Below are 24,782 nucleotides of genomic sequence, written 5' to 3' on the forward strand. Positions count from 1 at the left end.
TCCTTTCCCGCCGAAATGGCCCCCCTAACCCCGCGGCTCGGAGGTGCCCCGGCAGCGGTGCTTCGGGCCGAGGCTGGCGGCTGGCTCCCCGCGGCCGGGGCCCGGGCCAACCCACCCGAGGCACGGCGGGGCGCGCCGGGGGCACCCCCAGGGGCGGCGGGGAGGCGGCTGCCGCCCCGCAGCCGTTACCGCCGGCCTTTGCCCTCGGGCGGGGCCGGCCCGCAGGTGAGGGCGGGGCGGGGCGGGGCTCAGGGCGGGGCCCGGGGCCGCCGAGCACCGGCCCCGGCCCCGGCGCGGGTCTCCGTGCGGGGGCTGCCCGGAGCGGCGCCGGCAGGTAGCATGTCCGCTCCCTCCGAAGGTGAGTCTCGGCTGCGGCTGCGTGGGGCCCCGGGGGCAGGTCGTCCTTCCCCGGGGGGCAGGTCGTCGTTCCCCGCGGGGCCCCGGGGGCAGGTCGTCCTTCCCCGGGGGGCCCCGGCATCCCTTCTTCCCCCTCCGCCGGTGGCATCCGAAGAGCCCCTTCCCCCGACCCCGCTGCCGCGCTAGGGGCTGTTAGGGGCCGGGTCCCGTCCCCAGCTTCGGGAGTGAGCTGCTGGGTCTCAGCTCAGCGTGACCGTAGGGGCTTTCTCAGCATTTCCCCCAAATTAGCACGCCCCAAGAAACCAAGCCCGGGCGAGTCCCACTCCCCCGGCGGTCCCTTTTGCGCCTACCACCACTTGCTTTTAATAAAGCATAACCCATTTTTTTCTTTCCTGTATCCCTGCCTTTGTTAGTGAGTCTGCGTAGAGCCCAAACCGAATTATTCTTCATAGCTAATGCCGTTTGGATGAACGAATGTCTCGTGGCCAAAAGTCTGTGGGTTGTTTGCAAAGTGTCCCCGCTGACTTCTCGCGCTTAATTGTGTGTTGTGCTGTTAGTCACCGGTTATCTGATCTTCTCCCTCTCCCTCTGTTGTCTGCAGAAGCGCTTCTGTGCGGTGGGAGAATATAAAAAAGGTACATTTGCCTGAGGAGAGACGGTCGTGTTTACATGTACATTCATGTATTCATAAAAACCGTTTCTCAAACACTTGTGAGAACAACAGTAACAATAACTCCTTTCTGTGGATGTGCCCAGGCACCAAACATTAAAAGGTGAATGAATGTTGTATAAACTCCTGTTCAGCTGTGGAAGAAGCGTGGTATTTATTTACCTGGCTGTTCCTGGAGCGTGCATAGGAAAAAAAATATGCAGAAACCTTGCGTTTGAGTTACAATGCTCAGCTGGAGACTGACGTGGAATTACTTTATCTGACTATTCCCCGTAATTGCAATTAAATGGATTAATTTCAATTTGAGCGACTCCAGTCCAGCCCTGCCTTCGTTCCATAGCTAGTCCCACTACCCAGCCTGAGAAGAGGTTTATGGTAAATACCCGGCTGTCGTGATTGCAGGTGAGCTGCCTTTGGTCCCTTGAAATTCTCAAGTGTCCCCCTTAGCTGCCAGCCCGCCCTGGCTGTGACAAGCCTCGCGGTCCCCTGCCTTGCCGTTCAGCAGGCTCAGACGCCTGCGGCACGTGCAGCCCACGCACCCGGGGATCCGCGTTCTCTGCGTCACCTTTGGCCTGTCGCTCTTTTTGGCCTGGGCAAAACCTATCACCAAGGTGGCCAAGGAGCTGCACCTCTTTCTGGCCAAGAGTGTAATAATATAAATGCTATTTTGTATTGAAGGTTACTCAAAATAACATTATTCTGAAGAATTTGGCGTGTTCCTTATATAGGCGAGGGTGGTGCTTTCCTGCTTGGTGTGTCCTGGATTCTCTCTTGCATGAGCTTTAGAGCAAGCAACCCATCATAAGCCAAAGCACAAAGACATGCTTTTATAGTCATAAAAATATAACTTGTTTGTCACACCTGTGTTGACAGTCTCAGGCCTGGCAAAGAAAATCTCGCGTGCTTGATGGGTCACCGAAAGGTGACTGTTTATAAAGGGTGGCAGCGGGATTTTTCTGCAAACGCGAAGCCTCTGAAATTGTGCCTTCTAGCAAGGAAAGTCTATGAATAGTCACTTCTTTTCACACTTGCTTCCGAAATGGCGGGAGTGTTTGCGTGCTGCAGGCGGTCGTGGTACTTCCCCCATCGCTGCTCTTTCGGTAGGGTGTTTTAGGGACACCCGCTGAGCATCCCCTTACGGGCTAGCCGGGGAGGCAGGGCGGTGGGGGGTGCTGAGCTCTGGGGTGGCGCGGGCAGCTTTAGTGTGCTGGTTCTGCTGCCACCTCCCCTTGCCACGAGGACAGAGGTGCCGGGAGGGGTGTCGAGGTCAGGCCGTGCAGCCCTGCAGGCTGCTGCTCTGCTGCTAGTGGTTGCCCAGCTGGGGAAGGAGGACCCTCCTGAGGACTTCTGCCTCCCAGCCCAGGGCCCTCAGGTCAAGTTAGAGAGCTTGTGCCTGTTATCACTCACTTCTCCTGGCTCAACTGCTTCAGAGCTGAAAAACATTTCCATTCCAGGACTTAGCCCCTGGGGGCGAACGGAGGTTTCAGCCTGAATTAGCAAAGGCTGAAGGGAGAGTTGATCCTGGGTTGCCTTTGTGTCCGGTGACTCAGTAGCTGCTGGATTGCAGGCAGGAGGGAAAACAGCAGCCAGCAAGACAGAACAAACTTTGTTTAACCCCTTGTAGTGTTGGTGGGAACCATCCTCTACCCGTGAAAAACCTCTTCTGTGCCGCGGCTGTAGGCGCCTGGGATTTCTGCTTTATCGTCCAGCCTGGGTAAACTGTGGGACTGTGAAATCAGGGGATGACATTTGGAGTGATTGATTTTTTTTGCTTGAGGTCAAAGCCCTCGAGGGTTGTGTCTGGATATCCAGCTCCTCTTTGCTATTCAGGTAGAAGCTATGGTAGGAAAGGTAGCTCGCTCCTGCGCAACCTGATTTTCCTCCCCTCTCCCGTGTCCAGAACAGACCAGCTCGGTGATGGCCAGGGATGCGGCATCTGCTGATGCTCCTGACTTTTAGAAGGTGGAAAAGAGTAAAAAGGAAAGCAATAAAAGTTTTTATTTTATTGCACTTTGAATTTGTAAATCACCCAAGAATTGGAGTCCTAAGTAGCAGCCCTGGGGCACTTAAAGCTCATGTGTTAAATTTCTTTACGCTTATTTATAGTTAATTTCTAATTTAGCCTTCTGTTGCTGGCTGCCTGGGACACAAGGTAATGGTATATGGAGATGTCTCTGGTGTGGGCGAGCTGCTGCGGATCCACCTGGGCAGTTATGCAAACCAGCTCCGTGCGGCTCTCTGTGGGAATGGCATTCCTCCGCCATCACAGCAATAAATGTGTCAAGTTGCCTAATTATATTTTATTAGAAAATGAGCTAGTTAAGAAATGCGCTAGCCTGAGTGATCTTCCTGGTAGTGCTGCAATACTTCATGTTGGGATGACTCAACGAACAGAAGGGTTTGGCCTGCAGCATTGGTACTGTGCAGGCAGGACTGCTGTTACTGAGCTAAACTGCAGGAACCCCAAGACCTTGAACTTAAGTGTTTTAAAATAAACGCATTTTTAAATGAGATATTGTTGTAAGTTATCTGTAAGCTTTGTAAAGCACAACCACTTTTTGCCTTTTCCACTGTGAGCCCGTCCACACCCTCCGTGCTCTGTAAGTGGCTTTATTGTTGCTCTGTGCTAACCTTAATTGGTTCCAGATCCTTCAAATGTGCTCATTAGAAATGAGCTTGTCTGACGTGCAGCTGGGAGCTCGCTGACTACCTGGGATAGGGCTGGAAACGGGTGTCTTGAGATACAGACGCTCACTTCAGAGCAATGCAGCTGACACTGGATGTCACCATTGTACAGCACAAACGTAATGAAGGTGCTCGAGACTTTATTCTCCGTGTGATATGGGGAGAAAGAGCCCTCTCTCTTGTCTCCCATCTGTTCCCCCCAGGTAGTTTCTTCTTTCCTGAGAGTTATGATATCATTCAAGCTTTGTGCTGCTCCTTGCAGCTAAGCAGGACGGGGGTAATCCTCCTGAACCTGATTAAAACCAGTTCTGCTCTGGCGTAGTCGTTGGGAACGTGGAGCCCAGTGTGGACTGAATCCCCTGAAGGCAGTGGGATTGCCGTGCGCAGTGTAATTGGGTTTGGCTTATAAACTTCGCAGATGGATGGCAAGAGTTTTGTTTTGTTCTTAGTTAAACCGCATGCATGTGTGAGTTACTCACTTATTTTCTGCCTGGGATCTCTGGCCACGTGTTTCTGAAATAATACAGGATTGGGGTGTAGGTTGCTAGTAAAAAGTCATTGAAATCTTCAGGGAAAATAATGTGTGAATATATCTCTCTCCCTATCCGCTAAAAAAAAAAAAAAAAATCAGGTGTCTGCATTTTTTTTTTTTTTGAAGTGGTCCTTAATGTTTGATGCTTTAAGCTTGCAATGCCTGCCTGGCTCCAGCATGTCCCTAAAGCTGAAATGGAATCAAATGGGATGGAATAATGGAATTATTCTCCATCCTTGCGTAATGAAACAAGCCCCTCTCTTCTCTCGCTTGCACAGAACAGAGAAACGCACGTATAGTGATGACTACCCTGCTACTCACTGAGCAAATAACACAAGAAGACCACGGCTCGGAGGGAAACTACGTCCTTTATGGGTCCTCTTGTGCCCAAATCACTGAGGAAGCTGAATATGTGAAAAAGGTATTTCTGCAGTTGTCGCTGTTCTGTTCCTTTCTTTGCTTCAGCAGGAAACACGGTGAGTGAAACTAATAACCACTGAAAGAGAAAATTCTGACCTGCCTGGCAATACGCACTTGGAAAACCTTTTGATTTACACATCGATTCTAGAAATGCTATTTACTCCCCAGTAGTGACTTAATTATAGCATGCTCTGTCTTAGGTTGAGTTAAACCACTTTAAAACTGGTGAGGTTTTTCCACCCCGCATTTGGGACTGTTGCAAGAGACACTTAAGTGCGTGTCCCCACCCGAAGTCACCGCTCTCCAGCGGCAGAGCTGGGGCTGTTTGCTGGGAGATGCGAGGAGAAGGACGCGGGAGCCTGACCGTGGTCAGCAGTACAGCACTAGGGAACGTCTGTGAGCTGCGGCGGAGATAAGCATGTCCACAGCGTGAAGTCCCAGCTTTGCAGCTGAAGTGAAAGGGTGTCTGATAGTGTGGCTGATAAGCAGATTGATATTGGGCTAATGATTGTCCTGGGTCCGTCAGAGGTTTATCAAAAATTTGCTGTCCTGTGGAAAAAGACGGGAAGATGGAAGAGAGCATGAATGAACACGCGGTTGGAGCTTCTTTGCTTGCTATGCATACAAAGACGGTGACTAAGCAGTTAGAAACTGCAGGACGGATGAATTATACTTTCAAAACAATAATGTGAGATATGATGCATAAAAAAAATACATGTATCTAAAGCTGCTGTTCAAGCTGCTGGACAGTTTGAACATCGTGCTGGTGGTACGTACTAATATACCTGCAAGTGTTTATTCGAAGCTGTTTGCTCTATAGCATCAGTGCTGAGCTGAGTTGTACGGCTGGGCATGGTCCCTGGAAGAGACGAGGAAGCTCTGGAGCAGCGAGCAGCCTTATCTGAAGCAGAAGTATTGGTCTGGGGTACCTGGAGGACCAGCACCTCGGGAGGCGGAGGATGACCCGTGGGACAGACGGATCCTGGAGGTGTCAGTCAGCAAAACCGAGAGCGCCTTGGAGAGCACAGCGTACAGTAGTTCTGAGACGTGTGAAAGAGTCTTGAGTTGTTCCTTTCCTGAATGCCAGAGGAAATGCAGGAAGAACGGAGTTTAATGAATGCCTTTAATGTGTGCAATGACAGAAGAGGAGACCTCAAACTTTTGATTTAAGTTAAATAAGATTCCTTCATTCCCTTTACAATCAAATTTATGAAGTTGCAGAACAGTGCTGTAACTTCAAAAATTTTGTGATGAATTCTTAAGCATCTCATAATCCAAAATCGTTTACATGAAGCAAATACCGAGAAAAAAATTATATTCTGTGGTGGTGACACCAAGTCACGAAGGGCCTGGGAAGCGGTGCGCTGCCTGATGCTGACACCACCATGAATAGATAGGACGTGCTTCTCCCCCTGCCGCCCCCCCCCAAGAGATCTTGTGAGCAGTGAGACTCAGCCTAGTAGATCTGATATCTTATTTCTTTGCTCTAAGCAGCAGAGCATGGTGATGATAATATGCAAAGGCAGTTTTTCTGCATCCCAGCTGAGCCCAGGAGAGCACTGTGGAATGAGGGAGAGGAAGGATCAGTGGGCTGAAACATGGCTAATTAAGAAATAATTGATCACAAAAAGTTCTTTTTAAAAAATGCTTACTCCTTTCTCTGTTCAGTTGAGGAATGAGGTTGAAGAAAAGCCTCTGTGGTGATAAGAAAGTGATTTATGGTTTAAACCCTTTAAAAAGTACAGACTGCCCTTTGTTTGTAGTAGTTTATTTTTAACAAATGAACTTGGCGTAACATAAGAAAGGCCGTATAAATGCCGGTGCGTTCTGGCATAAATCTGACCGATTGCAGGTCGTGTTCCTTGCACGTACCAGCTCTCAAGAGAGACAGGAGACAAGCACTGAGCACGCATTTGTGAACACCTGTAGGGGAAAAAAGTGGTTTAAGCAACTTAAAACCACTTTAGGCAAGTGGTTTTGAGCAAAGAGGCAGCCCCTAGGAAGCAAACAGGTTTGGAAGTGTTGTGTCCAAACAGTTAAAATATGCGGGAGTAAGAAGTAGCTCTTGTAATGGGAAGCGTTGGACAACGTTTACTCACATGCATTTATGCAGCCTCACCTACAATGCAACATCTGCTGCAATGCTCTAAAAGCTAATTAATCTTTTACCTGTGGAATAACACTGTAGAGAGTGGAAGAGAGCTATTTATCAGAATCGACGTGCAAATGCTTTCCAGTGTAAAGCCCTGGAGAGCTGAACAAGCAGAACATTTTAATTTCAGTTAATTCGTGGAGGTGAAGGAGCTGCGCTGGCTGCTGCCCCGTGAGCAGCTCGGACCCGGCTCTCCGGAGAGCTGCCTGTCGTCTGCCCCGCGCTCCCTGCGCGAGCCAGAGAGGGGTGTTTATAAGGAGCCAGGTCTTTTGGAGTCAGATTGATTGCTCAAGCTGTTTCTCTGTTATTTTAAAAATAATTTCCATGTGCCTTTCCTTTAGCAGCTTCCTGAAGTCTTGGGCACTAAAGTGGGGTCACAGAACAGTGGCTGGAGCTGGAGCTGCGGTCCCGTTGCAAGGACGATGAAGGAAACAGAAGAGCAGCTGCTGCTGGTGAGCAGGGAAAACCAAGTGCTGAAGATCAAGGTGCGTTCGGGGTTGGTTTTTTTTAAGGTTTCAGACAAATATGTGTGCCTTGCAGCCCAGTTAGTCAGAGTTGGGTCCCGGCTGCTGCAGCACGGTGCCTGCTCAGCGATCCTGCGCCGCGGCCTTTCCTTCGGGGAAGGGGCAGACTCTGTTTCGCTTCCCACCTGCTGCAAACTCTTGCATTCCAGCAGGCAACAAAAGTCATGTCGAAATCCACTTCTGGGGACACATCCCACTTGTGGCTAGTGAGACAGCCCAGTCAGCTCTGTTGGTAGTTGGCAGCAGATGTACTCACAAGCAGTTGGAAGTGCATCTCTCCTTTTAAACCATCAGCCTCTGTTTGTCACGGGGGGATGGCTCAATACTGAATTACATCCGCCTTTATTTGGAAACCAAAAGGCCTGTCAGATATTGCCCGCAGGTGTTTAGGATTCCTTTCTTTTTTTTTTGACAAGGGTAAATGCTGAAATTTGATCTTGTATAGAGGGCTTATTTTTTGGCATGCGATTATAACATCACGTTTTTAAAGCGCTGTATATACGTGTTGTACAATTACTCTTCCTAGCTGGAAGCCACGAGAGAAGCGGGTGTACAGGCTCTCAGATCTGCCTCCCAGAAACTGTATGAGAATTACCAGACTCGGTCAGAAGAACTGAAAAAAAGTCATGAGAATGAGAAGAAGCAAATACAGGTACAAATCTCTCCCACGTGTGGGCATGACCATCCTGTTAGCTATCAAAATGTTTACGTGGGCTCCGGCTCTCTGTGCTGCAAACTTTGTCCTAAGAGCTACTGAGTCCCTTCTGCTAGTGCAGAGGGTAGTTAAATAGGAAAATTAAAAAGAAAAATTATTTTGGTTTTATTCCTGATTCTTGGAATCGGGTTGGTAGAGTTGGCTCAAAATTCCTTGAGCCCCATCTCTGTCTGTCTGCTGCGTTCACCAGCTCCCTGCACGCCCGCATTAATGCCCTTCTTGGTCCCAGGCCTTCAATCTACAACAAGAAGAGAAGCTCCAGCAAAGCTCAGAAAACGGCAGCCACCTTGCTGAAGACGTCAGGGGAAAATGTACCCGCATCGCAGAGATGGAGAAGCGCGTGCAAAGGATGGAGGAGGTATGTCCACCCACTCCTCGCGTCCGTCCGTCCTAGCACCGGGCGTCAGCGCAGGTGAGGAACCTGCCCTGGGAGTGCTGGCGCTTGGAAAGGGTAGTTAATTGCTTTCAGGGTTTGGGGCATGCTAGCTGTTAGAGTTGGGACTAAAAAGGCTTCTGCCATGTTACACCAAATAGAGAACCTTTAGCTGTAACTATAAATAAAAGGTGCAATTTGAGGTCCCTCTTTCAGTTATTTCAGAACATGCTTAAAAACTGTAGAGCATCACGGAGAAGTCTTAATTTGTAGCTATTAATGATTTCTACTCCTGAATAGTTGCTCTTTCACCTTCCCCCATCGGCGTACTTCTAGCATTTGAAATTAAAACGTAGCCATGCTAGCACTAAAAACCGCTCCTTCTTAACTCAGGAAAGTGCCACTGTAAGTATCCGAAATCCTGGGCAGGCAAGTGACTGCTGTAGCAATCCGGCGACGGCGTGCGCAGAAACTTGCCGAAAATTTCTTCTCCTTTATTGTGAATTTTCTTTGGTGGTGGTAGTTGTGTTGGAAGAAGCAATGGCACCGTGCATCGTTTTTCTGATGTACGCACTCAGTAGCAGTGGGAATTACTCCCGGAGAAGTGCCATTCTAAAACTAAGTTTTTCCTGTCCTGGGATTACTGTCAACATGGGGTCACTGAGTGTATTCCCACCCCCATCACATGCAGGTAATCCTTCTGATACTAAGAGTTTTGGTATCAGTTTTGTTCAGATTTTTCCCTCTGTGGACAAGGTTTTGAGAGGTGGATGTAGCAGTAACGCAGAATCCCGTGGCCGCTGAGCACGGACTCTCACAAGACCGAAGGATTTTGCTAATTAAGTAAAGGAGAGAACTGCTATTTTAAGAGAGTTTGGACTTTTCTTGTGGTAAATCGGTACTGTCATCCCTTCCGGATTCGATTCAGAGAGGTTGGACTGGTTTGTATCTCCAGCTGATGTTGGCGCAGGTTGATGTGGGTGGTTATTGCTGAATTCTGTCTGTTTTCAGACACTGAGTGGAACCGTTGAAGGTACAGCCAAACTTCTCTTGCTAACTGAATGACAGGAAATGTCATATAGTTTTTATATAACTTGAATTGTTTCCTTAGGAAAAGAAAACTCTGATAGAGAAGAAAATGTCGTTTGAAAAGATGCTTCAACAGATGATGTCAAGGAATGAAGACAGCAAACGGTGATTAAATGCATGCGATAAAGTGTCTGTCTGTCTTTCTGGGGGATTATTTCATGTAGAGTACCAGACAATCAGTTGCTCAAGTTCCTTCTGGTAGTAAAATTATTCAAGACAAAAGCAACTGGTTCAAAACCTGATTTACCGTGATTGCTTGAAGAAGCCAAGACAGATGTTGATTCTACTCGAATTCCTCGTACTTGTCCTTCCGCCTTGCATGCACTAATTACTTCCCTTTCCCAATTCTTGCGTGGAGTCGATGCTGCTTTGGTGACGTTGTGCATGCAGTAGGTAAGGCAAAAGCCTTCATTATTTATGAATTTACTTATCAACAGCTAGTAAGGGTGGTCCTACCAGGCAAAATATGTCTCCAACTATGGTTTTATTTGTCCTGCTCAATAAAGAACCCTTTATATATGTAGTTCTGTATGAATTACAGCCATGTATCCTCAGGAACATCCTTGCTAGCAACAAGCTCTTGAGCTGACCCCGGGGTGGGAAAGCGGCTGGGTGGGTCAGTGATCCCTGGGGATTGAACCCGGGGTGCTTCTGCTCTCGCCCGCAGGTGCCTGGATCTCCAGAGGCAGATTTCCACCCTGCAGGAGCAGATCTGCCACCTGCAGTGCGTGATCCGGGCACAGCACCACGGCCTGCGCGGCGTGATACAGGAGGTCAGGCTGGTGCGGCTGTCCCACCGGGCAGGTCTTCAGCCGCTGGGAAGAGAAAGGGGAGATGCTGGGCTCGGGGCTCTTGTCTTAAGCACGTGTTCTGGGGACAAGCAGCTTGCTGGCCACGCTGTGCCTGGTTTTGTGCACCCCCCATTCAGACATCCATACGCATTTCAATGTTAAGATGGAAATGGCATCACTGTAAAAATGGGATTATTGTGGTGGAGTCAGCGATTTCAGGCAGACCCCCAAGTTTTCCTAGAGCGTTCCTGGGGGTGACCTGGCTCCCCGCTCCATGCCGTGCTCTCGGGGGGGGGGACCTGGCTGACCCAGGGATGCTCTGCCTGAGGCGCCCACCCTGCAGCTGGTGTCACATGAAGTCAGTGAAGCTGCTCCCATGAGCAAAGCCAACAGGCCGACATCCTAAAAAGACTACAACAAAATCCAAACCAATCAGCCTGCTTCCTAAAGTCACGATAAAACCTGAGCTGTTTCACTTACCGACTGCTTTTGTATGTATGAACACCCGCTGTACTCCCCTCGCAGAACACGTGCTTGCCTTTTCCCATCCAGCGAAGGCAAGGCCCTGCACTAATTAGCTTTCGTAATCAGGTTTCTGTACATGTGCCAACAAGAGGTAGACTTGTTATCCTAAGGAAAACGCGACACCGTGTGTTGAGAAATTGTTTTATAAATCGTTTAATCAATTAGTTTGAGTTCTTCTATGGTAAAAGACTAGGGAGTTGAATGGTCTGCAATTCCCCTGGTACGGTGAGACGTTTAACTCCATGGTTTTGTTTGACACAGAGATGTTCTTGATGTATTGAGGTTTCAAATCTCTTACAAACTTTATTTCCTAACTCTCAGGCAGAGGAACTGAACAACGAACTCAGAAGCCAAGATAAAAAAATAGAAAACCTGACAGAGAAGCTGACTGCACTGGAAGCGCAGGTAAGGTCGGAAAGTAAAAAGATATATTGAAGGGAGAGAGCAAAAGTAGTTCTCTACGATCAGGAGGTCCTTGACACTGCTGGGCTTCTGTCAGTATGACACTGTTTGGGGGGGTGTTTCTTTGCACTGCATCTTTCACTTCATTTAAAAAAAAAAAAAACCAACCCAAACACAAAGAATCCCCTCAAGCCCCCTAAAAACCTTTCGGGAGGAGCAGCAGGGCCTAGCTGGCATCCAGGCTTGTCTCTCGTCTGCTACGTTATGCTGAGAGGGGTTTGTTTTACTTTTTCCTTGCAGAATAAAGAACTGAAAGACAGAGTGGAGTTCTGGTCTGGCCAGTCCAAGACTAAAGTTTCAAAAGCTGTCTGGACAGAGTAAGCACCTCGGGAGGTACCACGGGGCACAGGAATGGCTGAGCCCACCCTTCTCACAGGCTACCTCTGGTGTCCCTGCAGGGCTTTGAGTGAGCTGAGTCAGGCCTTGCTGGGAGCAACCAAATTTCATCCTGCAGAGATTATCTTCCTTGTAAAGGGGAGGAAAAACACAAGCTCCGCTTCAAACATAGTAGCTGATGGTGTGATGGTGGTACCCCGAGTACTGACTCCCACGCAGCCGTCCAGCTTAGCTGGGGCACGCTCAGCACATCAACCAAGGGCATCTGCAGAACCTTGTACATCCGTTCAAGACTAAATGGGAGCCTTTTCTGGGGGATACAGCCCTTTGCTGTAGCAGATCTGGATGCAAGTTTCTGCTCTCAGTTAGCTGAACGGGCCTTTGAAGTCAGCTTCTCCATATCCAGGGCCATAGTTATAAACCTCTGACTTATTTAATAGATGGTTGTGGTGGGTTTAAGCCTGGCTTGGGCAGGTGAGGGTGTCTGAGTGGTCTCTACCTTCTTGTGCTTCACTCTGCAGCGCCCCACGAGATTTTAGAGCATCCCCTTACCTGATGCTCACCAGGCTAAGGAAGCAAGAGAGCTAAAGGAACGACTGGATGTTTGTCTCCTACCTTTGCCAGAAGGACTTTTTCCTGTGTGTTGCAACCTGTAACTCCTACGGCCTCCTTGTTACTGCAAAGCACCTTCAGCACGTGCTGCCTCTCTACGACACGTGGTGCAGAAGCAGTGCTGCAGAGCTGCACTTGAAAGAATAAACCTGGAAGCACGGTGAGAGCTGACAAGAGAGGCGGTGAGCTCATGAATGCCCGCACAGCCCAGACGGCAAAGGCGGCCCTGGCCATACCTGGGGGACGCTGCATCGCCGGACCAGCTCTGCACCCGCCCTGGTGCGGGCAGCAGCAGGCACCTGCCTGCATGAAGGGGCTCCCACCTACACAGACTGCAGCAGAGACTCAGTTTAATCGCAATTCTCGTTTAGGTAAGATTATAAAATAAACCTTTGGCTACCTGGTATGTTGTTACAGTCGCCGCTTTCCCGCCTGCTGTTGGAGCACAGGGTGGAGGTGGAGCGGTGGCCCTACCCTTTCAGGGGGGCTCAGGTCTCCTCCAGCGTTCGACCCCGCGGGCACAGCATATTTTAGGCGTAGCAGCACCGTAATGTTGCAGTGTCCTCGGGCAAGGAGTGAGCGGATCTCTTTCTGGGTTAACCCGGCTCTTGCTTTCCTGAAAACTTTCCATGGCAAATGGTAGGTTTTCTGCCCGTGTCAGCGGGAGCGTGAAGTTCCTCCCTGAGCCTTTGCTCTGGCCAAAATCCCTGCTGCTGCAGGGGTGAGGGCTGTGTTTTCTCCTCCTTAAAGTGGGAGAGGTGCTACGGTGCTCAGCAATCCCGTTTGAGAGATGGGGCATGCCTCGGGAGCTAAACAGTGTCCCCAGGGGAGTGACAGCGGCTTTGCACACTCACGTTTACCTCTGCACTGTGGGACAGAGGGAACCCGAGAACGGCCGTGTCCCTGGTCTGTCTTCTAATCCCCGATGTGCAGGCAGAGCAGCATTTGGGGGGGGGAAGTGTTGATCCTTAGATAAAGCTTAAAGGTATTAAGTTTCAGTTTGTTCCTTTTCTTCCCTAACTTTAAATACATTATTCATACATGGCGTCACTCGGGGATTAACTCAGTTAAGGTGCAAATTAAAGCTTGGCACCTGCTTAACACCGGGGTGAGGCAGGTTGTGTGTTTCGGCAGGCACCGCGGGAGCGGGCAGCGCAGTACACAGCCTGCCGGGTTATGCTTACTTAGTCACCATTTAAGAGAGTGAAAAAAAAATTGTACTGTTTCCCTGCCAAGTGAGGGCAAGGAGCGAGTGGTCAGTCCTTACCCAGCCCTCTCTCTCGGGAGAAACGGAGCTCAACTTGAAGTCAGGGTGCCAATGCTGCGCTGCCGTGGGGCAGGCTGGGTGCTGACCCACGGCGAGGTTTGCAAACGCACCCCGAGCAACCCTCGGCCAGCCTGAAAAGCCCTGCCTCTCTTTCCCTGGTCCTCCACTTGTTTTCCTAAGCTGCCAGGTTGCTAATGCTGCATCTCTTAGGGAGAAGCCTCCGCTTCCCCCAAAACCAGCTGAGACACCAGATTTAAAAATGTACTTTTATTCTGAAAATAACAGTGCAGAAACTGAGTCACAGGATACATTCCTCAGCTGTATTACACAAACCCAGACACCAGTGAATCAGCTGACAGTATGTTTTGAAGCCACGGGTACTTTGGTACAACAGAGTGACATTAACATCGGTAAGCAAGCACCACGGTCCAATCGAGGGGCATCTATAATAAAAAATACTATTTGTGTTCAAGATAGTTTCAGTCACACTCATAGCACTAGGCATAGCACAGATCTGTTGAAGACAAATGTAAAACATGCTTACAGTAGCATTAACAGAAGGAAACACTTAAAAGGTAATTGATACAGGATGCTTAGTGTTTATCTGGAAGGTGAAAGATACCTTAACAAAACCAAAGAAGAACCATTTAACTTCCATAAGTAAGTTGAGTAAGATACAACAGGCTTCTTCTAATATACAGTTTGTCCATGAAGCCCTATTGCACGATGAGGATGGACAACTTTAGGGCCTACTTTCTAAAGTTATGTTTTAACTAGGTAACCGTATGGAACAAAAGCACATAGCAAAGAATCATTTCCTCTGTTGCCTTTAACTAGTTTAGACAGAAATAATAATAAATTAGAAACAGATCTGCCCAGCATCAAAGAGAACAGTCCCAAGTCAACAGCATCCTCTGGGAAAAAAAACCCCAAAACTTATCCTATATGGGTGTTGGGGGGGGGGGGGAGTTGGGGGGAAGGGAATTTATGTTTAAAGTAGAAGAATTAAGACAGGAAAGAAGCTGTGAAAATTTGGCTTTCTCTTTAAAGATGCCTCAAGCCAGGCCTCCTAGCAGTCAGGTAAAAAACTATTCATTTTTACAGCTTCACATCAGTTACAACACTTTTTTTCTCCTTTTCTTTGTAAGTAAGATCAGAGCGTGGTCTGAAACTCCTACAGTGTTCACACCTGTATAAAAATAGCAGTCACTTGAGGTTATTTTTACGCTTGCTACTTTTCTTCAGTTATAGTGCCAAGAACACATGTTTTAAAATAACAGCTCCAGATTTTTTTTTTTTTAAAGTTTAGGCTGAAATCTTTAGTCATATCCCTGGATTGAAATAGTTGTAGGAGATAAAACCTCTTACCTTGCAACAGTCCCAATGAGTCACTATGGAGCAGGTATGAAAATCACATCTTGCACAACTTTTAAGAGAGTTTCTTACATGATCCAATCCTCTAAAATGTAAATGTATGTATGACAACCCTTTACACATTCAGAATGTTAAATAAGATGTAGCCTTCAGAAAACAGTTAAGGCAATCGGTTTTTATAAAGTTACCAAGACAGCAAAGAAACGGCAGCTGCTCTCAAAATGTCTTTTGCTACATCATACTTACTGCCAGTCTCAGCCATGTGAGCAGTCAGCAAATTGCCTGTTCTTACCTTATGTCTCCTCTTTTTAAAAAAAAGCATGTTTCAGGCACCCAAACCCCCTCTTTTTTTCTTTCTTCTTTTTTTTTTTAGAGAAGCAAATACCTTTCCTCTTGCAAATGTCTGTAAAAAGCCACAGAAGGCAAAGGCTATAGAAAAGACGAGTTACTCAAGCCCCTGCTACTGGTTTTCTTTAGTGCCACTACCTCTCCCCAGGGGCAGGCGGGTGCTGAGCTGGACGCCAGGCTCAGGACTCGGCCAGGGCTCCAAGCCGGCTCTGCCACAGCATCCTGGCTAGAAAAGGAGATGATGAAGTGGGGAAACCGCATCAGCCGGGGGCTGAGAAAAGAGGATGTGCTGCTGTGCAAGGGCAGCCCGGAGCGGCAGTCCTCCGCTGTAACTTCAGTTCGGTACCTGCCAGGGTGGAGCAGGGCCCCTGGCTGAGCAGAGTTACTCCCCTGCCAAATGCTTTTATTTGGAAGTGAGTCACTAGAACAAGGAAAAAAAAAACCACACATATTACAAGCTGATCACAGACAAAAATATTTCATAAAATGAAAGCAGAAGCTTAAATGATTGCGAAGCCTAAAATATACCACGCGCCACACGCTATCTCCTGGCCCTCAGACGCTTCTAATCCTCTCACGGCTCTGAACGGGCATTGCTACATGTCAGCAACAGACCCTGTAAGGACTTCTGGAGAGCGTCTGCTTAAGCATCTAAAAACTCTGCATTGAAGAATAGCCATTAATACTCTCCTGGCCTTTTTCAGTTGATGGAATAATTTTTTCATGGCTGGACAATATTTAAAATAAAATAATAAGTAAATCTGTATGTTCATGGAGTAGGTACTTCTGTGCAGTTTTTTTTCATTTTACACCCTTTTAGCTCTAGTTGTTTTGCCCCGACAATAGCTCCTTACTTCACAGAGACATTCCAGACCCAATTCTCAAGCTGGGCTCTCTGGTAAACACTGTAAACATATAAGGGCATTTCTCTTCTCTAAAGCGTGTTGCCTCTTGTACCGCTTCTATCCTGCAATTTCCAGCCAGCCCTAGGTATTCCCACCCCTCCACCTGTCTCCGGAGGTAACTTGTTTTATTCCCGAGGATGCAAAGCAGCACAGGACCCTGCCCTGGCACTGGCCAGCATCTCCCCTTGCCCACCTGGTAGCAGGGCTGGCCAAGGCACCGCAGTGGCATAACATAAACACAGGCAGTGTAAATTCACTACTGGAGTGATCTCTACAGCCAAAAAGTTACTTTCAATGTATGCATCAAAAAAAAGTCCCATTTGACAACAGCACATTTCCTTTCTTGTGTTCCTAAAAAAAGTCTTGGCACTACTACTCCAAGGCGATGGGCTGGGGAAGGTGAGGGCAAGGTCAGCAGAGGCTGCATGAATGTCAGAGTAAGAGCAGCAACACCGGCTTAAAGACATTCCCTGCTGACTGTAAGTTTCCTCACTCCTCCGAGTATTACCCCCAGGGTCTGAATTCACTAAGTGTGGCAGTTCATAAACGGAGCAGCAACACCAGACTTTGGCAACGCAAATATTTAGCAACGGGTAAGGGACACATTTCCTTCACCAAGACAGACCGAGCCAAAGGCTGCAGGCGAACGGAAGGAGCTGCGACCAGGGGGTCACTGTGGTGCCCATAGCCATAGGTCAGCACTCCAGCACTACTCTAGCATACTGTATTAACATTTTTTGATGCCACATTTTTACATTCATGCTTAAAACTGGGAGGACAAAAATAACTGTAGATCAGGAAGAAGAAACTATGGTGAGCTCTAAGGATGAGGCGAGAAGTATAACGCCCTTACGCTGTATATGTGAGTTAACTGGGACACGCCGAGAGGATTAAGGGAACAGATTCAAGAAGTCGGGTAACTTGAACTGTCTTGGTAAATATCACAGCCTGAGACAGCTGCCGGAGACAAGGAAAGCAGAACTACACAGAGAGAAAAGGAGACCAAAATTATTCTCAGTGTAAGATCCCGCAAGTCGCATCTCTGAAGGACTGGCATTACCGTCACCTTTTTCAGTGCACAGCACTATGCAGTTCAGAAATTACCGCACACGCTGCACAATAAAGTCGGCGGGAAGAGCACTTTACTGGAGAGATACTGGAAAACTAAGATAATTTTAAAAGGACACAAAAAGAGACCTTGAGAAACCAGTGCCTGGACTGAAATTCAAGAGGGTTGGAATACTTGCAACTAACATTTAATTTTTAGTATCACCCTGGATAAAGTATCATAGGATCTTCTCTCCCTCTCCAGCCCCGATGCGGGATATCTAGCAGGCTTGCAAACAAGCTGTATTTGTGCTCAAAAAAAGCAAATGCATAACTTCCAATTCAAATATGTATAATCAAATTTTGCAACAGCAGAATCTCGATTCAAGTTCTAGTGGGATGGGATGAGGCCATATCCTACCAGAGGCGTTAAGTGAAAGCAAACTCATTTCCCAGGCCGGTGTCCTGGAAGAATTTATAGGACTGAACATGTCAAAGTGAAACACTTTGAGCAACAGGAGTGAGAAAAGGATGAAAACGGTAGGATACGTGGCTCCAGCGAGGGATACATTCAGGAGTTCACAGTGCAGTCAGAAGAGCTCGAACTAGTAAAGTGCTGTGCCAAGATGCTGCGCCTCACTGGCGTCACAGCAGCCTGTACGCAGGATGGCACTACCCACCGTACGGGTGACTCGGCTGTGCCGCACCGCCCCGCCAGCTCTTTTCCAGCAGGTCACAAGCAGCTAGCAGGGGCTCACTGTGCATCCAGCTCACCATGCTGCAGTTGGAAAAATTACCTAAGAGGATCCATTACAGAGCTATAGCAGAGGTGAAGGAACGCACTTCAACCAGAAAGCGAGTACCAGATAGACGTGGGAAAGGGTCTTCCAGCACGTGGGATGGAAAAGTTCCTTTCCATACAGGCATGGCTCTGTAAGACTGTGAGTAGCCCCCTTGCAGTGTTCTTTCTTTGCTGCAGTTACCATTATTTCCTGGATATTACACAAAACTTGTGAACCTTAACACTGCTATCGCTTTCAGTTCCTACCACAGCAGCAAGGAGTGGCCCTGACTCATCCGTGCAGGGCTGCAGTTGCTCAGCGGGGGTTCGCAAGAGCCGTGACGCTGCAGGAAGACGGACGGACGTCGCCAACTGGACGTATACGAATGTGAATCTGCTGGTGGGCATGTGAAACCTAAGAGGAATAGTTATGAAGAAAAAAAAATGGAGCAAGAGTCAAATGATGATGGAGAGGGGACAGAAGGCGATTTTTAGTAAGAGTTCATTATCTAGTTTTTTGCAAAGAGAGTTAACCTGATAAACAGCAAAGCTGTTAGTAGCCATTTAGAATCACTTATCATGTTCCTCTTAATTTGGTAACTGAGAGCTCCTATACCACCTACCAGGAAAGAAAACATGTCTAAACTTCTCTTCCTTTCCTCCAAACAAAGTTTTGATGGCAAAATCCTTTTGGGATAATAGTTTCACATGCATTCACAGATTTCTTTTTTTTTTTTTAAAAAAAAAAAACAACAACACAGAATAATCATCAGTTTCTTCTATTAGCAAGTATATAAATACAAACCAAGCAATGGAATTTTTACTACAGTCATTTCCCTTTCGTTCCTAAGCAGACCCCTCGAGCAACACTGGGCTGCGAGGGCTGGCCATGCGCTCACTCCATCTGCGCTAGAGAGTTTCCGAGACTGTATCCTTACAGAACAGAGCTCCCTGGTAACGGACCGCCAGCTCTGACAATTCACAGTCACTGAAGCTCACTGGCAAGGTTAGGAGAAACCTTCCTCCAGACCAAACTGTTCTGGGTATCACTGCTGTATTTTTTTTCTTTTTTTTTAATTATTATTATTTTAAGAGTGCTAGTTTCAGCAGGTGGAGAGATAAATAGAAGCAACTGAGCTCCATCAAGGTGCTTTGAAACAGCGCCAGGTTTGGGATTTTACACACCTTTGTACAAATCATCTGTCTGCTACTGAAGTCACTTTCAGTTTTGTAACAGCTTTTAGACAAGCTATACTTCAGCTGCTCTGGGAAACACGCTGTGGTTGACTGTTGGTAATTTACTGTTCTTTGCAACTTCTTTCACTCCTGTTCAACAGACAAAAATCTGATGCCACAAAATGACAGATTTCTTTGAAAGTGAGACAGGGAGCTCCTCAGATCATCGTTTTCAGGAATTCAAGACATATTACTATTTTTTTTGTAATCAGGTTTATGTTTTATGCTACATATTAAAAAGCAATACAACTTCACTTCAAAGAAAACCCTGAACTTCCAGTCTACGTATCTCAGGTAACTGAGGAACCTATCTGAGTATCAGCCTGCTTGCTGTCAGTCTACTTACATCTTCTGCCTGAGAAATCACCTGTTGACTACCACAACAGCTTTTCCACCTCTTGAGGTGTTAGGACTGTTTATAGCCTATAAAAGGACCTGCATTATACCTGTTTGTATAGTATACACTATATATAGCCTTAAGGTATAGTCTATCACCTATATAATCTTTACAGCCTGTAAGTTAGATTTCTGGCATGGTAATCGTAGCTATTTGGTTACTCACCCAGTGGGTCTGCTCCTACGGGTGTACCATCTGCCCTGTTAACATGCCAAATCATCAAGTAAACATCATTTTAGGAGCTGGGTAGAAAAACCTGTTATTTTTTCAGCAGTGAATCTGGTAAATTCTCCATTTCTGGGAAGCACTGAAACACTTTATGAGCTTGCTATTCATAAAGTTTGCAATTTTGAATCAATCAAAGCTGAAAATATTTAAATAAATGAAAGTCTGCAATCCTGCCAACCCAACCAATTAAGCTTGACTTGTAAAGAGATCTGTTTTTACCCCCCAATCTGTACCCTCCCAAGTGATTTGAAAGTAGCTTAAAGCGCAATAAACACAAATAGACCTTTAACTACCACCTGTATAAAAACAGAACTGTTATTCTACAAAACAGGACAGGGTAGACTAATAAATATGCTGTGACTTGGTTTAGAAAATGATCTATACTTATAAATATAGTATTTTTCTTTAATTTTTTTTCCTGTATTTGTCTTTGTTTGTGATAAGCAGCTTGCTATTTCACTAGAACTTGCTTTCACCTGTAGAAGAAATCTTTTGCATTGCACCCTTCCGCTGCAGCACACCAACAGAGCAACTTCTACCCTCTGCGCTGAGATACCTGCAAACTTCTGCAACACACTTCTATCCGTCAGTCACATATTCTGGACTCACATGATTCCAAGTCCCCACATCGCATTTTTTCCACTTTGCCCTCTTGCAGAGAATTTAAGAGTATGAGAAAGCTGTCCTCTGTTGAAAACCTAAGTGTACGGAGGACCCAACAAAGCTGTAGCGGTAACTTAGAGGCTCTCTCAGCACAGCAGAGTTTACAGTTCCCTTCTAGGCAGTGCAAACAGCCACAAGTTCTTCCCTATGTCCTACCTGCGATATACAGTCACCCAGAGAAAGAGAAGAAAATAGATAGTTTCCTTCAGTTGAGGAGGGAAGAATATTTTTTGCTAATGGTAAGAAGTTGTTTCATAAAATATAGTTTATCTCTGTTCCCATACGTTATACTCTCTTCTTTATAAACTGTCCCTGCAGCATCAGAATCCCTCTCCATACTTTTTCCCATAACGCTCCAATCCCTGCTTGGATTATTGGCAACACAAGCAATGCTGCGCAATTCCCTGATAATTTTTTTTTTTTTTTTTTTTTAAATTAAATGCCCTACTTCCTACCCCCAAACCCAAAACACACACACGCAACCCACCCCCCCAGCCACCGTCTCAGTGATTCAGTCAGGACGGATTCACAGCATTGCTTACTCTGTGCAAGTGATAAAAGTTTTTCTTAATAGGCCACATAAAATCTTTTGTATCTCTGCCTTAGAAAACACACGGTCCCTGATGCAGATTAAGAATTATAATGAAACAGGATTCTGTGGAAAAATGGCACAGACCTAGAAAACCACCCACCTCCATTTTAATTTCAATATCCAGTGTATGCAGACAATAGGTTCTTTCCCTCCTTTTTTAAAAAAATAAAGCTACTTTCCTCTATTCAGTATCCTGATCACATGAAAAATAAAGATGAGGGCTGGGGGAAAAGGAGTGGGGAAGAAGAGGTGGGAGAGTTTTCCATTAAGATGGCACCGTATCAGGAACAAGAGCCTCACTGAAACACAGCTTTTAGTTTTAAACCAGTTCTTTGGAGAAAAATGCACAACCCCAATAAAACAATGTAACTTTGCTTCTGTGCACGGCTCAAGAAAGCCGGTTTGAATTTGGTGGTAGGTCAGCCATATTCTGATGAACTATTTTCATTGGTTCTCACAGTTTAGAGGTGACGTTTAGCAGGCACACTTTTTCTCCTCTGGTTTTGCTGAATCTAGCTTTCCCGAGCTTCCTCCGTTGGCTGTGTCGGAGACCTGTGTCTTGTCCACGCACTGCTCCATACGCTTCATTATCAAGTCCAGAAGCGTGTCCACAGCCTTCTCCACGTTCTGTCCGGTAGCAGCACTTGTTTCGAAGTACGGTATGCTACGGTGGAAAGGAAAAGGTTTGCTGGAGAGACTTTTAAAGACAACCGAGACTCAACTCTCTGTAACACCCTCAGTGCAGCTATCAATGGTGGGTTTAGTGGCAATGAAATGAATGGGACAGACTTCTGGTTTGTCGGGACTCTACTTCCTTGCTGGGCAGAACCCAAACTCCTGCTCCTAAGCACATGGTGGCATGATGACATGAGCACAAAAATGCCACATTAATTTACAAAATGTATCCTGGCATTTTGACTTCAAATTGCGATAACATCAGCACAAACCTTGGCTGAAAAAGTCTTTCGGGTAACCAGAAAGTCTACTTTAAAGAGAAACCTAAGTCTGCATTACAGAAAATTTCAGAGACCACAGAACATACCAGAAACCTTTTTTTTAGGCAGATAGTTACAACTATTGCTATTTAGCAGTCCCTGTAAGTACTGTCTCCCTCCCTTCCTGCCTACTTATAAGCGCAACTTAACTTGGCTGTTTCCATTCTGAAATCCCCTTTGAATCCAGAATATTGCCTTCCAAATCGTCTTTTTCAGAAGAGAAGATTATCAATCGCTCCAGCACTTCCATCGTATGAAATCGGGCATGAGCTACCGTCTCCTCAGTGTCACTGTCCTCCTTACCTGGCTCCACACAACTCTTTAATATTCTTTTATTATTTTTAAGTCTAATTTGTTTACTACTCCTCACGGTCTCTCAGGCCATCTTCTGCTGCTGGCCCAATTCTCTCTGAACATCCCTCATTGTACAGTAAGGGCCACTAAGGAAAAAAAATACACATTCTTTTTATCCACAGCACTATTTACTAATTATATTAACTATCAGCCAATTTATCCAGTTACAGGACACTCTGCAGATGTTTTTAGTGCAAAGTAATGTAGAAGGCTCACTAGAACAAGAAAAAGGCCATTAACCGTTTTATTATCCATCAGGGAAAAACAAATAAATTCAGTGCCACTGCACACCTAGAACCTGACCAAAATCCACAGGTGTCTCCACTTCCAAACTAACTAGAAAAGCAAATTATAGAAATTGTTAGTTCTTTAGTTCATGACACTGAGTGTTCATCTGCCTTTGGTATAGTCTGTCCTGAACTCTCAGGACAAGCCAACATCCCAAGAATGTAGTTTTCTAGTAAGAATGTTTCATTCCAGCCTTATTTCTTATGTTGTAATATTTTGGCCAAACTACTAGAACAGTGTGTTTCATTCTATCTATTTCCTATTCAAACAGGTCGATCTGAAAGCATGGCAAGTTGGATATCAGGTGATACTGCAATGCCTACAAATCTTAGGGTTTGTAAGTATACTTGCAAGTATCTCTAGCCAGTCATCAGCTGCACCTACAACAGTTATAGACTAAATTTAGCTTCTGTCATAATTTGCTTACCCATATTTGTCTGCCAGGTCTTTTGCTTGCCTTTCGTTTACCTCCCTTTGGTCTGATAAATCAGCTTTATTACCAATTAAGACTATATCTGGATTCTCACAATATGCATTGGCTTGCAGCTGACCTAGAAGCAAAAATAAACAGGAGTTAAGAGAATGTTCGAAGCGCCTTAGAGACCAAGATCGTTGACAAAATAATTCAAAATACCTTTCTGGCTCCCCACCTCAAAATATCCTAGACTAACCAGCCAACCACTTTATGCCAAACACATTTCCTTGTCGTACATTTACTTGCTAAGGGGAATTTTTCAAAATAGGAAGTAGAAATGGTACTAGAAAATTATTTCCAGTATTTATTTTACCAACATACAAAAAGACTTAGCTGCAATGAGGTGCACTAAACACAGTGCTTTAGTGGAGGAGAACCTCCACCAGCCAGAACTTTTATTCTACAAGACTCATAAGGACATTGTGGAAGTACAAACAACATCCCACGTCATCTGCAAATGCAGCTCTTCAGAAGTATAGGACAAAATCCTCAAGCACGTTTTTCTCTTGGATATACTCAGTGGTTTGAATGCAGTTTTATCCATTTGAAGATCCAGGCGAAAGTACTGTCCACAGCCTCGCCCCTCGTAAGTAATTGTACAAAGCCATTTACTTACACTTGCCTCAATCCTGAGGGGACTGACTTGAAAAGGCGCAGTATACACAGAAGAATATTAGAGACTCAGCTTGGTAAGCAGCGGAAGACTGTGATGATGGGGATTGTTTAGTGGGAGGAAGGAATCTCTGAAGAAGATGGAGCTGTTTTCACAAAGCTATCTGGATTCTCACGTTATCCCCACCTTCAGCTTGTTTGCTGGAAAACTGCCAGCTGGAAATGTACTGGCCTCTGTCCTTCCAGCACTCTAAATATCCTCAATTAAAAACAAACTTTAAGAATTTAACCTTTGTTTCACTTTTGGTCTAGCCGTTGTCTGAAGGAAAACCAACGACAGCAAACACTATGGGCTTTCAAACCAAATCCTCAAAGCCCAATCTTAATTTTAATTTAAACCTCAAAGCAGATAGGAAGGAATCACACAAATAGAAAACACACCATAAAGATAACAGCAATATCCAAAGTACAGTTTCCAAGCTCCTGTATATCATCTAAAATATGGGGTATGGCCAAGGAAGTGTCGAATGCCATGAATTTTCAAGAGGCAACAGATTTATTCAAGTTGTACCAAATCCAAACAAGATTATGAAGAATATGCCCAAAAGAGTCTGTCGTGCAAAAAAGAGAAGAGCATGTATCTTTCCAATTTGATGAAGCTTTCACCCCAAATTACAGGCTGCAAGTACCCCACTTATGGCTGCACTAGACATAACTACTTTCTTTGTTTGTGAGCTGGAAAATGCTCAATGACGTGCATGAAGCCTAGAAGCCTAAAATACACAAGAAAGCTTCAAGTCAACCGATAAACGCAAGCTCTACGGTTCTACTTACTCATCCAATTTCTGACATTTAAGAAGCTCTGTTGACTGGTGAGATCAAACATTAGTAAAAAGCCCATAGCATCTCTGAAAAACGCTGTGGTGAGACTTCGAAATCTGAAGGTGGAAGAAAAAAAGAAAACATAGCTCTATTAA

General features: G+C 46.1%; 2 protein-coding genes across 7 annotated transcripts in view; one reads left to right on the plus strand and one right to left on the minus strand.

The window, feature by feature from the left end:
- The first annotated feature begins 280 nt into the window (after positions 1-280).
- On the plus strand, positions 281-12,647 carry LOC143172851 (coiled-coil domain-containing protein 68-like). 5 transcript variants are annotated; one of them, XM_076362685.1, is made up of 11 exons: positions 301-358; positions 959-1,130; positions 4,523-4,665; positions 7,158-7,301; positions 7,867-7,992; positions 8,285-8,413; positions 9,540-9,622; positions 10,185-10,290; positions 11,155-11,238; positions 11,536-11,612; positions 12,153-12,647. In XM_076362685.1, the coding sequence occupies exons 3-11, from the start codon at positions 4,546-4,548 to the stop codon at positions 12,217-12,219; spliced, it is 936 nt and encodes a 311-aa protein (XP_076218800.1). In that variant the 5' UTR covers positions 301-358; positions 959-1,130; positions 4,523-4,545; the 3' UTR covers positions 12,220-12,647. The 5 variants fall into 5 exon arrangements, with proteins under 5 accessions (XP_076218797.1, XP_076218799.1, XP_076218802.1 ...); XM_076362682.1 differs by lacking the exon at positions 959-1,130 and having other exon boundaries at positions 281-358; XM_076362684.1 differs by lacking the exon at positions 959-1,130 and having other exon boundaries at positions 281-358; positions 7,161-7,301.
- A 1,115-nt stretch (positions 12,648-13,762) lies between these two features.
- The window catches only part of LOC143173231 (ras-related protein Rab-27B), a 53,209-nt gene continuing 42,189 nt past the window's right edge, over positions 13,763-24,782 (minus strand). For both annotated transcript variants that reach the window (XM_076363446.1, XM_076363444.1), the window contains exons 4-6: positions 24,640-24,743; positions 23,146-23,269; positions 13,763-21,745 (exon numbers count right to left, since the gene is read on the minus strand). In XM_076363446.1, coding sequence (XP_076219561.1) covers positions 21,556-21,745; positions 23,146-23,269; positions 24,640-24,743 — 418 coding nt within the window. In that variant the 3' untranslated portion in view covers positions 13,763-21,555. The remainder of the gene's footprint in view (positions 21,746-23,145; positions 23,270-24,639; positions 24,744-24,782) is intronic.

The sequence above is a fragment of the Aptenodytes patagonicus genome, chromosome Z, assembly GCF_965638725.1.
Source record: "Aptenodytes patagonicus chromosome Z, bAptPat1.pri.cur, whole genome shotgun sequence".
In the NCBI taxonomy this organism is placed as follows: Eukaryota; Metazoa; Chordata; class Aves; order Sphenisciformes; family Spheniscidae; genus Aptenodytes; species Aptenodytes patagonicus.